Source organism: Astatotilapia calliptera, chromosome 7, assembly GCF_964374335.1.
Source record: "Astatotilapia calliptera chromosome 7, fAstCal68.1, whole genome shotgun sequence".
Classification (NCBI taxonomy): domain Eukaryota; kingdom Metazoa; phylum Chordata; class Actinopteri; order Cichliformes; family Cichlidae; genus Astatotilapia; species Astatotilapia calliptera.
The window spans coordinates 15,183,694-15,197,350 of NC_137428.1; the positions used below are offsets into that span (position 1 = coordinate 15,183,694).

The 13,657-nt window shown below is 41.4% G+C and overlaps 1 protein-coding gene across 5 annotated transcripts in view; it reads right to left on the reverse strand.

Moving 5' to 3' along the window:
* Positions 1–5,324: 5,324 nt before the first annotated feature.
* Positions 5,325–13,657, reverse strand: part of lhfpl2a (LHFPL tetraspan subfamily member 2a) — a 35,688-nt gene continuing 27,355 nt past the window's right edge. For all 5 annotated transcript variants that reach the window (XM_080304135.1, XM_026173159.2, XM_080304134.1 and 2 more), the window contains 2 exons: positions 12,210–13,043; positions 5,325–6,509 (listed from right to left, as the gene is read on the reverse strand). In XM_080304135.1, coding sequence (XP_080160261.1) covers positions 6,253–6,509; positions 12,210–12,627 — 675 coding nt within the window. In that variant the 5' untranslated portion in view covers positions 12,628–13,043 and the 3' untranslated portion in view covers positions 5,325–6,252. The remainder of the gene's footprint in view (positions 6,510–12,209; positions 13,044–13,657) is intronic.

Consider the following 13,657-nt stretch of genomic DNA (forward strand, 5'->3'; position numbering starts at 1 on the left):
GAATCTGTCTTTCTATGTGTTATTCAAACTGCAAAGCACTTTCCTTGATTTTGCATTTTGTGTGCGTGTGTGTGTGTGTGTGGGTGGGTGGGTGTGGACGGAGGGAGTTGGGTCTTTAATTTTTAATGTGTGTGCAGGACAGTCTGGCTGTGGGTTCCTTCTTGCCTTTTCTGTATTTCTTTAAGTTGTTTTCTCCCTACACACTGGCTTAATTTGGGCCAGTACAGTAGTTAAAAAGCATCAGGCTGAATTACACTTCCAGGTTTTGCTGTTAGTTTTAATATAAACATGAAGCTGCAATGCAATGTGAACTGTGCGTTGTACTGTAGACCGACTGTGGCTTCAAGCTGTGCTTTAGAGTCATGAATTGTGGTATAAAAACAATGAAAATTAAAATGCTGATCCACATCTCTTAAATTTTATATATATTAATATATATCAATGTTTTTGAGATGAAATATGAAGGGATGTGTGTATGTTTTGTGCAGTTTACAAATGGTAGACTATCTGCTCTAAATGTTTGTGCAATTTTAAGGTTTCACCTACAATCGCATGACCAGTAGTTTGAGTTTTGTATATTTATTGTATTAACGCTGAATAAAATTCTTCTTCTATATGTTTCATGGCTTCTCTTTGTATGAAATTATGCTCATATTTGCATTGTAGAGAAAAACGTTAAAAGGTACCCATTATACTTCTGTGTCACACACAGACATATAGATGAAAATGTAAGAATTTCCATGCTGTTAAACAGAGCAAGGAATTATTATTATTATTATTATTATTATTATTATTATTATTAGACAGCCTTTCCAAACATCCTAAATTTATTTTGGATTTTTTTATTGCCTTCTTATATTGTCTTCTCAATCCCAGTCCATTCTTTGGTAATTCTCTCAAGCTTCTCCAGATTTAATGGTCTTCTGGAGGTAGTTCCTCACAAGGACCAACGTATGTTTTGGGTCGTTATTATGTTGGAAGACACAGCAATGGCCCAGATCAAGTTTTGATGCTGATCGGTTTTCTTTCAGAATCTTCTCATGCCTTTAATTTCTTCATGAGTCCTTCCTGACAGCAATGACACTCTCACCCCTGTGATGATGGTGACTTTGGGTTCTACACCTCTCCATTGTTTCTTCAGAAGTGGAGTGTTTCTTGGTCTGTAAGCTCACAGTTCATTACTGTGCAGGGTTTAAGTGACTATCTTTTTTGAGGCTGTAATTCCCAACTTGGCTAAGTCATTCGCTCGTGTCTTAGCAGTTGTTCTGGGGTCTTTAGACTCATCTCTCATGAGTTTTCTTTCCCAAGTCTTTCAAATCTTTGGCTTCCTACTTCTGCGAGACTTGTTCTGTACTGTGCGACTCTTTCTTGATTCTTGATGAAATTTCTCCCTTCAGTTCTTGACACTTTGAAATGCTGTGATAGCTTTGTACATCCATCTCTTGCTTTGCGAGCATCAACGAATTTTTTTCTCTAAACTGAAATCTAAAGTCATTTCTTTTGTTTTTGGCATGATGACAAGTGACAGCTCACACCCTCGCTGAAGTTTTTATACTGTGTGTAAATTGGAAGGTAACCCTCAGTTTTAACTTGGTTTTACCAGCTTTGAGCATTGCAAAGTTAAAATTCATCATTGCACAGCAGTGGTTTGTGCTGTGGCTCAATAAAAGAGCCATTTCTCAGGAGGCTAATAATATTGACCCTAGTAATTTAATTCTCGTAGTCAGTTCTGTTAATTTATGATTTCTAATGAAAACGAATTTAGAAAAGCTATGTTGAAAATCCTTTGCACTGTTTAAAAAAAAAAATTATGAAAAACTTCAAATTTCATAGGTGCTAAAAATGTGGTCTCATCTAAGAAGAGTATGTCTTAATATATTAAGCATGACCAAATTTTCAAATGAGTATTAACTACTGGCTAAAAGTATTAGCTGTGAGCCAAAAGTACCAAACTTCCTTAAAAACGTTGCATGATGTCATTAAGTACATGGTCAATTCAAGCACAGCATGAGCACTGGCTACGAGTACAGACTCCCCACCCACCCACAAACCTTTTGTTACTGAGAGGGAACCAAAGAGAAGAGAATGATGCCATAAAAGGAGAGGAGGTGGGTTATTAGTTTTCCTGAGTGGGAATTTAAGTGAATGGTTTATCCTGCAGGTTAACATTTCACCACCTTGCTGCTTATGGTGAACCACAAGTATGCAGATTGTGGATTATAAATAAAGTCTTCCAAAAATTCAAAATTTTTCCTGTTTTTGTCAGCTGTTTGTGAATTTCACACACAAAAAAAAAAAAAAATCTCACGAAGAGACAAGTGATGGATTCATCCCCACTGAAATCCACTCCAGCTAACAACAGCTTTAAATGTTTTTTGGATTAAAAAAAACAACAACAACATTGCATTAAAGTTGCACAAAAGCCCGGAATAAGTTTAGATATTTTTAACCCTCAGTCAAGCAAAACTATTCAGCAGATTCCAAGAATAAGACTTGAAGCTGGGAAAAAAGCAGGGGGGGAAATGAGCTTGCACTATCTGTCGAAAACCAGATGAGGTCAGTATTTATCAAAGGATGTAAAGATCAGAGTCACCTCAGAGTAAATATGGCTAGAGTGACTTCCAGCCAACAGCATCAGATTTTGTTTTACAAGAAAATTAATCTGAGTTCATTTAAGAGGTTCAAACTGTAGGTAGGCAGAAGAAAGGGGCCACATCTGAGAAAGACTGTAAGATTATCAATAAAATAACAACACTCAGTGTAGTACTAAATATGAAGAGGCTAAAGGAACAATGTTTCACTTTGTTTAACAATTTAGGATTAATAAAACATTCCGGACAGAGATCAAAGTTTCAACTTTTTAAATGCTGAAAATCTAATAACATGTTTTGTGAAAATAAAAAGGAAACTCGTATATCAAAAGTGAAACAATGGGGAAGACAAATCATATCAAATGTTTTACTACAATGAACGACATATACTGAAAGACGGGCAGAAATATGTCTACTAAACAAAGACATTTGAAACAATTCTGACCTTTATAAAAGAATTGGACCCAACAGAAAGTGGGTTTATAATAATATAATAATTATTAAAAAGAATAATTGGGTTTTGTGTGTACATGGCTCATCTGTGAGTCTTTAAATGTTTGCTGGAAACCAGTTCATTGTTATGTGATTGACAAAATAAGTCCCTTTGCTACGTGTAAAAATGTAAGTAACATTTGCGCCTCTGCTTCAGCTTCAGTAAAGACTGAGATGCTAATTCGCACTGACATAGGTCTGGCTGACAGCTAGCTGCTCAAGTGGCCACTTCATTAGACCACATGGCAACAACGCAGTGCATATAGGCATTTAGACCTGGTTAAGATGACCTGCTGTAAACCACAGCCTACCTGAATATTGTTGCTGACCACTTTAATTAAAAAATATATCCACCTGTAAGTCTTTTAATTCTTATAATGATGATTTTAAACAACAATTTTCAAAGAAAAACTAGCTGAAATTATCTCCATCCAGTCCCTTGAACGCTTTTATGAAGTTGAAGATGTCCTCCAACATCAGCGACAAGTTGCTGAGTCTGAAACAGATCTGCGTGAAATAAAGCAGGACGACACTCTCGCAAAGGAGGAAACTTTTAGCAGACCAGACTCACTGCCAACAGGAAGGGGCACAGAGGAGAAATAACAGCCATTCTTTAATGCATTTGAAACATTTTCTAGGAGTGTGTGAAAACCCAATGTGCTGTTGGCTGCTCTGTCCGTGCTGTCACATGGGCTTCCTCTGACTGTCAGCTGCCCCTGGATGATTACAGTTGCGTTATTATTTCCAAAAAATTAAAACAATGAGCAGAACGTCACTAATTAGCTTCTTGGATCTGAGTAAAGCAGCAGTGAGGGAGGTTTCTCGTTACAAACCACCCTTATTAACATTACATATAGGGACAGGAACAATTATCAATATAAAAACAGTTTTTTGTGTGTGTCAAGGTAAAATCTGACATCAGTCCAGGCTTTTTCAGTTTTAAATTTGAACCAGATTCTCATACAATCATGTGTAAGTCCCTCTCTAACATGACTTATCAACATGTGAGACTGAAATTTTCCTCTTCCTGGTTTGAAAGGAAACAAAGCTCACAAGTTCTGGCTCTTTTCTTTAAGTTTTTTTTTTTCCTGACTCAAAAGGAAAATGAGAAGCGAAAAGTAAAAGCCTGTGGCAGCAAAGCAGGCCTGACTTTCTGCTGCGCTCTTCAGATTGCACTATTTGTCATGTGCCTAATCTGGAAGTCATCAAGCACTGTGTTTAGTTTGAGCTAAGTCTGAAGTGGAGGAAGGGAGCCACAGGGTTGAGCTGGAAGCTTCTCTGTAGTCCACATGGAGGCCGGGACATCTGTGGAAGGAACTCCAAATACACTCAGGTTGAGTGCAAGTATTGGCATTCAGTGCTGGGGGAGGAAAAGGGCCAAACAGACGCTAGAGGTGAGAAATGTGTTGTTGTCCATTTAGGCAGTGAAAGGTTTTTGCATTAAGCACACGGTAAGTACAGACTAGGTCGCTAACTGAATGCTAGTAGTCACTTTTGCTAAATCCAGTCATTGAATTGGGCCTTTTGAACATGTTTTATTGTGCGTTTTACCTTTGGGAGCATTTTAATGCACTCGTCTCACAAATAATATGGCTTACTGTGCATTAGTTTGCGCTAAGAACTTGTTCAAGAAATCTTGTTGATAAACAAGGTGGCTAATATTAGCTTTTAACTTCATTATCTGCTCTCTTGACCTAATATATCCACTTCTGGAGATGCTTAATTTAAAGGCTTCCAAACTGGAGTTCACAAAAGGCTAAGTAATGCAAAGGTGGCAACATTCATCCTTTACATACAGTCTATAGTTTTACAAAATCAAGTTGTCAACAAAATACCCAATATACCATATATAACCAAAACAATATTAATTTAGATGATAGATCTGTACATGATAATGAATCCTAGCTAGACGCTAATCAAACTGGTTTATTATTTAACTGTATAAAATATATTGTTTTCTTCTGCAGTTCAGTAGCTCAGAGTTCTAAAGAACATGTATTTCAAAGCTATACTTCACTAAATATACTTAGTTACATTACACCACTGAAAACGAGGTACACACATGGAGAGCTGAGTTCTGCATCAGTGGAAAAACTGATCACCCACTGGTTGGAAAATGCACCCACCCCCACCTCAAGGGCCAAACCGAGGTCTCAAGCTGGCTGCTCCACTTGCTGGGCCTCCTTCTCCCCCCTTCCCCACAGCAAGGCTCTCCCTGGATAAGAACTGAAACCAAACTTATTTTTCCCCCCTCCTTTTTATTTGTTTGGCAGAAACAAATGGGAATAGACAGGACACTCTGTATGACTCGACACACTCCCAGAACCAGTTACTTAACAACAGCAATACTTCATTTATTTATGTGTCCTCATCATTCAGTCCATGTGCACAGATTACAGGATGTCTGCTGAGGAGCACCAGACACTTCACAGGTCAACTGGTTAGGATTAAGCCCACTTCATGTTAGGATTTGACAAACAAAATGCACCGAAGAGCCTCCTTTGCTCGTCCTTGTGCAGTCCATGTGAAGAATCGTTTCCACCGATACATTTCAAGCGTCTACAAACACATTAATTAATCAAATAGTACATTCTGTAAGCTCTAAAGAACATCCACTCTGAGCTAAAGGCCATTTATTTTTATGAGCAGTTTATTCTGACTGACTAGTGGTTCCCTTGTTGACAGTTAACAGATCCAGGTTTATTTTTTTAAAGTTTTTTTTCATAGTTTTTTTTTTTTTTAAGGCAAGAGTGACATCATCAGCCCAGCCTGGATCCAGCTGACCATCATTCTGCGATCATAACTATGTACAAAATATATATAATCACGCTTATTTACAGAACATGTGGTAACAGACAATGCCTCGCAGGGCATCCACATGCTTAAAATGAATACATAACAGACACAGCACCTCTAGTGGCAGAAAGACAAAGACAGAAACTTAGAAATAAAACAAACAAACTTGGCACTTATAAGTTTCTCCCACTTCAAACAGAAAACTGAGACAAAATAAGAGTCAGTATTAGTGGTAAACAATGAATGGGCCCTCAATTTCACAGGCCAGCTTTTTTATTTTTGAATAGGCAGAAGAGGGCCAGATCATAAGTGGCACATCTCTGCCTCATCCTTCTTCTCTCCCCCCACCTGCACAATAAGTGTTATCTGAGCTTCACAGGAGGCAGATCAGGCTCTTGCCCTCCTCGATCTCCTCCTGAACCTTATCGCTGGAGGTGGCGATCTCAGCCTGAGCAGAGAAGACAGCGCAGACAAAGGTGAGCACAGTGCCACCCATGGCGGTGTAAAAGGCCCAGCCCATGGAGCAGAGACCGGCGCGGTACGGCGCCGCGTCTGGTCCGCAGTACAGCTGGACCTTGTCTGAACCCCAGCCAGCAGGGTACAGCATCAGACCTAGGATCAGGAACAGACCTGCAAGAAGGGAAACAAATAAAAGACATCATAACTCAAGTGTTTGTAATGAAATCCAGCATACGTAGCAGCCCTGTGCTTATTATACCTTGAAATACGGTGCGCTTCAACAGCAGAAGAGCTTTTAACTCAAAGCAGGCTTTCACCAGCTTTTTAATTTTAATCCTGCATGCTACAGATGGAAATCCAAAATTTCCTAAGCTAAGCAGTAACGTCATGATGTACGTCAGTAAGCGAACACATCATATCAACAGTTTAGGAGTGGATTCATTTCAGAGACAGACTAGCTTTCACGGCATGCTTGTATCAAGCAGAAGGAATAGCAGTTAGCCTGCACAACACTCTGTAACAGTGGCGTCAAGAAAGATGAGTTTTCTTTACAAAGAAAACCCAAAACACAGCGTCAGCACAGCTCCTTATCTTGGCCAACATTCAGGCCTCTTGCTCAGATGACTTTTACAATATAGAACAGCTGCAATCTTAAAAATGTCTACACACATAAATAAAGAGGGAAGAAAAAGCATCAGAAATACTTCTGTGCCAGCTGAACTTCATCCACGAGAAGCAGCTGAACGCACATGGAAAATCTACCAAGTGGCTTTTGAGTGAAACGTTATTTTCAATGTGAACAATTAACCGAGGAGCGGCACGTCATCTCGTCTGCATGTTTATAAATCCGTGCACATATATAAACACATTGTCAGTATTTGTCCGTGATTCTAATCACATATGGTTAAATATGATTACAGCTTTGTTTTACTGCGTCTGTTTATGCAGCGGCCAGGGTTGCTTCAACGGTAGGAGGGACGTCTGCAGGTTTGGACACATTCTTGTCAAGACTTTTTAAATGAAATCTAGGGGACGGCATCAAGAAAATCCATCAAAGAGGACATGATAAAGCAGTGACTCCATAAACTCAATGTGGATTCACCAGTGCATCGAGAAGACCTCCTGTGCTCTAAACATGTATTAAGCAGTGCTTGCCGCATAGGTGCTAAGTAGGTGACGGTGAAAGTAAAGTGTCACTGTTGCAAGAGACTCGGGCAGATTATTTTCTTGAAAATAAAAAACATTTCCGGCCGCAGCGGCGTGCTGGCAGCTCAAGCATCCTATCAGGACACAAAGAAGAAGAAAACGTTTAAACTGGCAGAAATGATTTCCTGTCTGATGTATGACAGAAAGACCTCTCAATCCTGTGCACAAAGCAGAGACTAGATCAACAGGATAAAAGTAGCCGATGGACTTTCCCGCCTGGCCCGGTCACTGGCCAACCCTCCGGCGTCCTGAGTCTTTGTAGGAGGAGGGGGTCGCTTCCTGTGTTACCATGACCCACTTCTACCACTCTGCCTCTTCAGCTTGGCTTCAGCCCCTCGGCACGCACGGCTTGTCTCATAGATGGAAAGGCAACCTTCGTTCTAAATGCGTTTGCGTCGTTTCTTCTACTCTGCTCTGCCATGACAGCGGACGAGGTCAGATGGCCGGACGAGGAGTCTGCCTTCAATCAAAGCTCAGGAGGAAGCATTTACAGTAATACAATTACTGACAATAAAACAGCCAGACAGGGAACGAGGATTTAGCTCTCTTTCAACAAGCAGGTCCTGTTAGCTTCGCTCCATAAAAACCTCACGTGTAGCCTGCTTCAAGTCTGGCGGAGAACATGCCTTTTCTCTTCTAATCTCTCTTCCTCTTTCTTCCTCCTCCCATTCTCTAAAGCACCCAATATCGTATTAAACAGGGAAATGAAAACTAGGTCATAAATTCTTTCCACATGTTGCTGCCTTGCCCTAACGGCCAGACCGGCTCTGCTGATGGATTGAAGGCATGGTTTTAATTCACAACCCCACCCCTCCAAAGACCCCCACTCCACACACACACACTCATTCCCATTCCACCTTCAAGCTGGACCTTCTAACCTAATATCCCAGTGTGCTCCACCCTATTCTCTCTGCACTGGCTTGCGTCTCTGTTCACTTCCAAACTGTCAGTTCTGTCTTCAGTAAGAGAGGTTGTTAGTTTGGTTTTAAAAGTTGTTTACCATCATTATGAAACATCCACACCTCCGCTGTAACCACAGGAAAAGCTAATCAGTGCATGGGAATCGCATCTCTTATCATTCAGAGCTGACAAGTCTGCTTCCCTCTTTTATGTAACGTGATATCTTGTGTGAGAGTCATCATTACTCAACAGCACAGCTTAAATTCCCGCAAGACGCTGCTTTATTTTGTTTCTCCTCCAGCCTGGAGCTTAGTCACAGTCACCGATTAAACCTGTTTAAGTTTATGGAAGGTAATAAAAGTATTTGACACAGAACGTGCAAGAATCTGAGACAGTTTTATGGCCCTGTTTGTTTGCCGCTCTATCTGTAATCCCTTTCAGCTTGAGTGACGATGAGTGAGTACGTCATTTTAGTAAATGTACAGCAAGTTTAACTGGGGTATAACAAGTCTTTAGGGCCCCTAAAGTGTGCGCCTGCGGGATGCAAAGTTTAACCCGGCTGACCTTCAACAGGAGTCTGTCTGTTTTAGCTATCTGATTGCATAAGGTGAAAGGAATGACTTGAACTTCTCCTGAAATCTCAAAACCATCTGAGCTTAAACTATTTGTCTGTTTAAATTGCATCTGGGACACTGCGGCCATCAGAAAGGCGTCGTATAAAAAAGACTGCAGAGACTGAAGTACAAAGTCCAAGTGACATCAACGAATGTGAAGACGAGGTTAATAGGTTTGGGAGTCACTCCAGTGAAATGACGTGACCGTCTCTGGCAAGAGAGTCGCAATCTTCCTATCTGAGGTCAATCATTTCCCCAAACATCTGCCGTCTGGCTCCAGTTTTCTCATTACCGGAGGGTCGGCACGCATTGTGGAAATAATGATAGTAGAAAAGTCGGTGTGGTAGCCTTGGTGATGGATATCAAGTGATTGTGATATCATTCACTGGCCTCGTGAAAAGTGGAGTAGAAGGCTGTAGAGCACAATGGCTGACTAATGTAGGAAGTAGTGACACTGTTAAGATACCGATGCAGTTGACCATCTCCTTTCTCATCCTGTGGCTGAAAACAGTGCTTCGGAAGCACAAAAGAAACTCTCCCGCCTCCTCAACTGTTTGATGCTTTCCTTGCCCCCTTTCCTCTTTCACATCCTCATCCTCTCAACAAAGAGGAAACTCAGGGGTGCATTTCTCCCCTTTTCTTTATCTCAACCATGTCTCCCGCAATCCAATGACTTAATATGTAAATAGAGGACTTTACGGTTATGTAACACTGTGCTTTGTGGGGCCATGAATCCACTTTTATAGATCACCTGACATATGACTGTCAATCTGGGCTCAGTGTGGAGGATGGTTTGTTTTTCATCACTCTTTGGAACATAAACAGAGGTAAAATGAATGGATTCAATCCAATCATTAATATACTTCTCAGTGTAAACTGTAGTTTACCATGCTAGTCAGTAATGTGTGTTATGGGGAACAAATTGAGCGACTCCCTGGTAACTAGCATTCCCTAGGTAAAAATGTGTATGCCCTGATAAGCTGGTGAGTGTTTCCTGGCAGTTGCTAGCGTGAAATTGGCCACAAACAGGTTTACAGCGCTGCACCCAAAAACTTCTTGTCATTACTTTGGTGGCTATTAGGCTATTATCTACTTTAAAAAAAAATTGCAACTAAGTTCGAATGATATATGACCAACTTATTCTGAAGTGAATATGAACATGTCCAAAGAAGAAGTCTGAGACGCTGTACGGCTTAGCAAATGTTCAACTGCTTACTTAAATGTGTACCCCACCAAAATTCTTTTGAGTCTATTAATTACCACTTCCTTGTTGACTTCCAAAGTGGCTCTTTAGTTGGAGTTTCCTTGCAACAACTAGTCTAGTTATAAACACATGTGGCTTTCTCATAATGGCAGCGGATGGAAACAGACATTCATTTTGCATTTACTCTAACCTCAATCTGTTACTGAAAACTGTTTGAACTGAACATCAGCTGGAAAGCAACATGCAAGGATCTCAGGAAACAATCTTTAATGCTAAATCCTGAATCCTGCTCGCAAATGCTGTTTTACCAAAATAGGAAGCAAACTTACTTGTCACCCGATCACTTCAAATTGCAACAAATTTTATTGGTAAACTCATTTAAACTGATCAAGTCACTGTATGACTTAGTGATGGGTCAAATAGGTACTTGGGAGTAGGGAGTTCTGTTTTGTTTTTTAATTTCTGTAGGCTTTCAAGATGACTTTGAAATGTTCATTTATTTTCAAGCTGAAAATAGTATAGGACTGACTTTTATGTATATTATAAAACCAAGTAGTTCTGCCACACCGCCACCTCCTCATATGTAGAAAGCTAAAGAAAGAATGACTGGCATTACAAATAGTGTTTTGAAGGATTTCTGCTTGTTCAATATGGCCTATAATAGCCAGAGAAATCTATGTTTAGTTCCTCAGTATCAGCAGCATAATAAATTTAAGATAGCTGACAAAGAGTCATCTGTCTCCTATACATTAACTCACTGAGTTAAGGTTATGCCGCTGAATAGAGGCATTGGTAAATGAATGTTTTGTCCTAAATAAACATTGAGCAACTTAATCTTAATGAAAAGAAATGCATTCAAAGGAGCCACCCACTGGCTGAATGGATTTTGCTCTTTCAGGTCAGCAGGCCTGCATAGATCTGAGGGTACAGCTTGGCTTATCCTTGTCTACACACCCACCGTTTCTGTTTGGGCCTCCCACAAATAAACAACTGTGGGGGAGGACAGCCATAATCACCGGAGAGCTGAAGGCTACACTCTGTGAAAAAAAGATGAGGTTCAGCGAGCATGATCTCATGGCCTCCTCCCTTCCATAATTCACCACAGTGAGTCAAAGTGGCCCGGGATCTGACCTCATGTGCACAGGCACAGACACAGAATGTACGGCCGTCACACATAAAGAGATACGCATGCGTACTCGACCCCTTTGGAGACCAGAGGAGTGTCAGAAAGCTCCAGCTGACTGCGTGAAGAATAAATATTTGGGCGGTAGTTGCTCCAGTTGATGACAAAGAGTCACCATGCCCTTTAAACTTCTGCTTGGGTTAAGACTCACTGAGGGCTCCACAAGAATAAAACACATAATTCCAGCAGTGGGAGTTGTGGTGCTCATAATGAATGTGTTTAACTGAGAGCACAGCGTTTCATTTACCTTGATGAACGGTGGACGCCGCAGGAATGAACAGAAACAATACGGTTCAGATGAACAAACTTTCTTTCAGATTACAAAACTTGAACACGTATTTCTCAACTCCATGTCCTCAGTCTAAACTGACTCCTCATTAGGTACGAGAAAAACAAGCACGAGGAAGATTAAAGTCGTTCAGTCACAGTGTTTTGAAGGTAAACTGAAAGCCAGGCATTACAGAAAGCAGACAAATATTTGTTAAATACGGCTTATATGTTCTTTGTATCACTGATGTGAAAAGTAAGGCAGTTTAAGACCTCGTTTACTTTCTCACCTCCAGATCTGGTCAATCATTGCCAAAGTGTGGATGTCAGATTGTTACTTTCGGAAAGCTACTGCCCATAAAGGCGTGTGCTTTTCTAAAGCTCTCCATCCATCAGACAAATTTGAGCATCTGACCAAAAACCAGTATGGGCGCCAAACCTTTCAAAGTCGTGTTAAATATCAAAACTGTTTTATATAAATTGTGTGAGAATCTCACCTGCAATTCCCTGCAGCAGTCCGCACACATTAAAGATGCTCTTCTTCATGATGCTTTGAAAGCACATGGTGAAGACGGAAATGAATGCCACGGCACACAGCAACAGGATCCCTGCAGCCAGGAAGATAGAAGTAGCCTGCCAGAACCCGCTGGCAATCTCTCCAAAGTGGACTGCGTACGGTCCACACAGTATTCCCCGCAGTTGAGGCAGTTTTATACAGCGACCATAGATGCCTAAAGTGGGCCTGTAAGCCTCTCCGGCTGTGGTGGCCCCATGGGGGCCGAAAACTGCATCGGATGCACGGGGGAATCCAACGAGCCAGTCGGTGCTCATGAAGGCGATGAGCTCTCCGAACGCGGCAACAATACTCAGCAGAGTCCACAGCATGGAGCGACAGGTGACAATAACATGGCACATGCTGACGGTGGCTGGATGGCTCCCTCTGTTGCGATTTAAGACCTTTACTTGCTGAGAGATGAAACGCTGGATTGTGGATAGAAAGTCCTCAAAAGACAGAGAGCAAAGGTTGTGATCGTTCTGCAGCGAAGACGTGAGAGCGAGTGAAAACCCTTCAGAGGAAGAAGAAGGTGACACCGCTGTACACAAAAGGTTCACGTCAATGATTCACAGCCTGCTCCTTCTCTGTTTTTCTCTCCACTTCTCTCACTCCTTATCTTAACCTGGTGTTGTCTCAGTACAGCAGGTTCCTCCTCCTTGAGCTCACCCTCCTGTCGGTGCGGTCTTCAGACTCTTATTGTGCTTGGTTTTTGGTGTCTACATTGTATTGAAGTTGTGTTCCCTGAGCCAGCCCGCTGGCGTCACATCAAACACACCTAAAAGATAAAACAGGGAGGGACAAGAACAGGGTTAGTGCTTTAATTGCACATATAAAGGCTCGAAGATGATCAGTCATTTCTGCTGTGCTTGAGGAAGTGCAGGTCAGAGTTACGCCTCCCGGTTTCCCATCATATTTTACAAAAGCAGGAGTGTGGAGGATGAAAAGAGTGTGCAGAAGGAACAGAGAAAAGAGGCAGGGAGGCTCCTGGTGTAGATCTTTAAGAGGGGAGTCTAATGAGTTGTGAAGAGACATGCTCGTTTGAAGTGGGCCTCATTCGCTGTGTTTATGTTGAATGATTTGTGATCAGGCCACAGATCAGGCTCTGCACTCCCTGTAAAGTTTTGTGATTGAGGCAGCAAAATTTTAAAGTGTTGAAAAACAGAACATTTCTATCTATGCCTGTGCTCGTTTGTGCATATGTGTGTGTGCTGTGGGGGAAGAGGGGAAAGGTTAAAATAGACTTGGAAAAAAGAGGAATGAGGAGCGGATGCAGACGAAGAGAAAAACAAGCCTGAGGCCTCTCATCAAGCAGCCCACACAGCTGACCTGGGGTCAGTCAATGGCTGATAGCGTAACGGCCGTCCGGCTGTCACACAACCACTGATAACC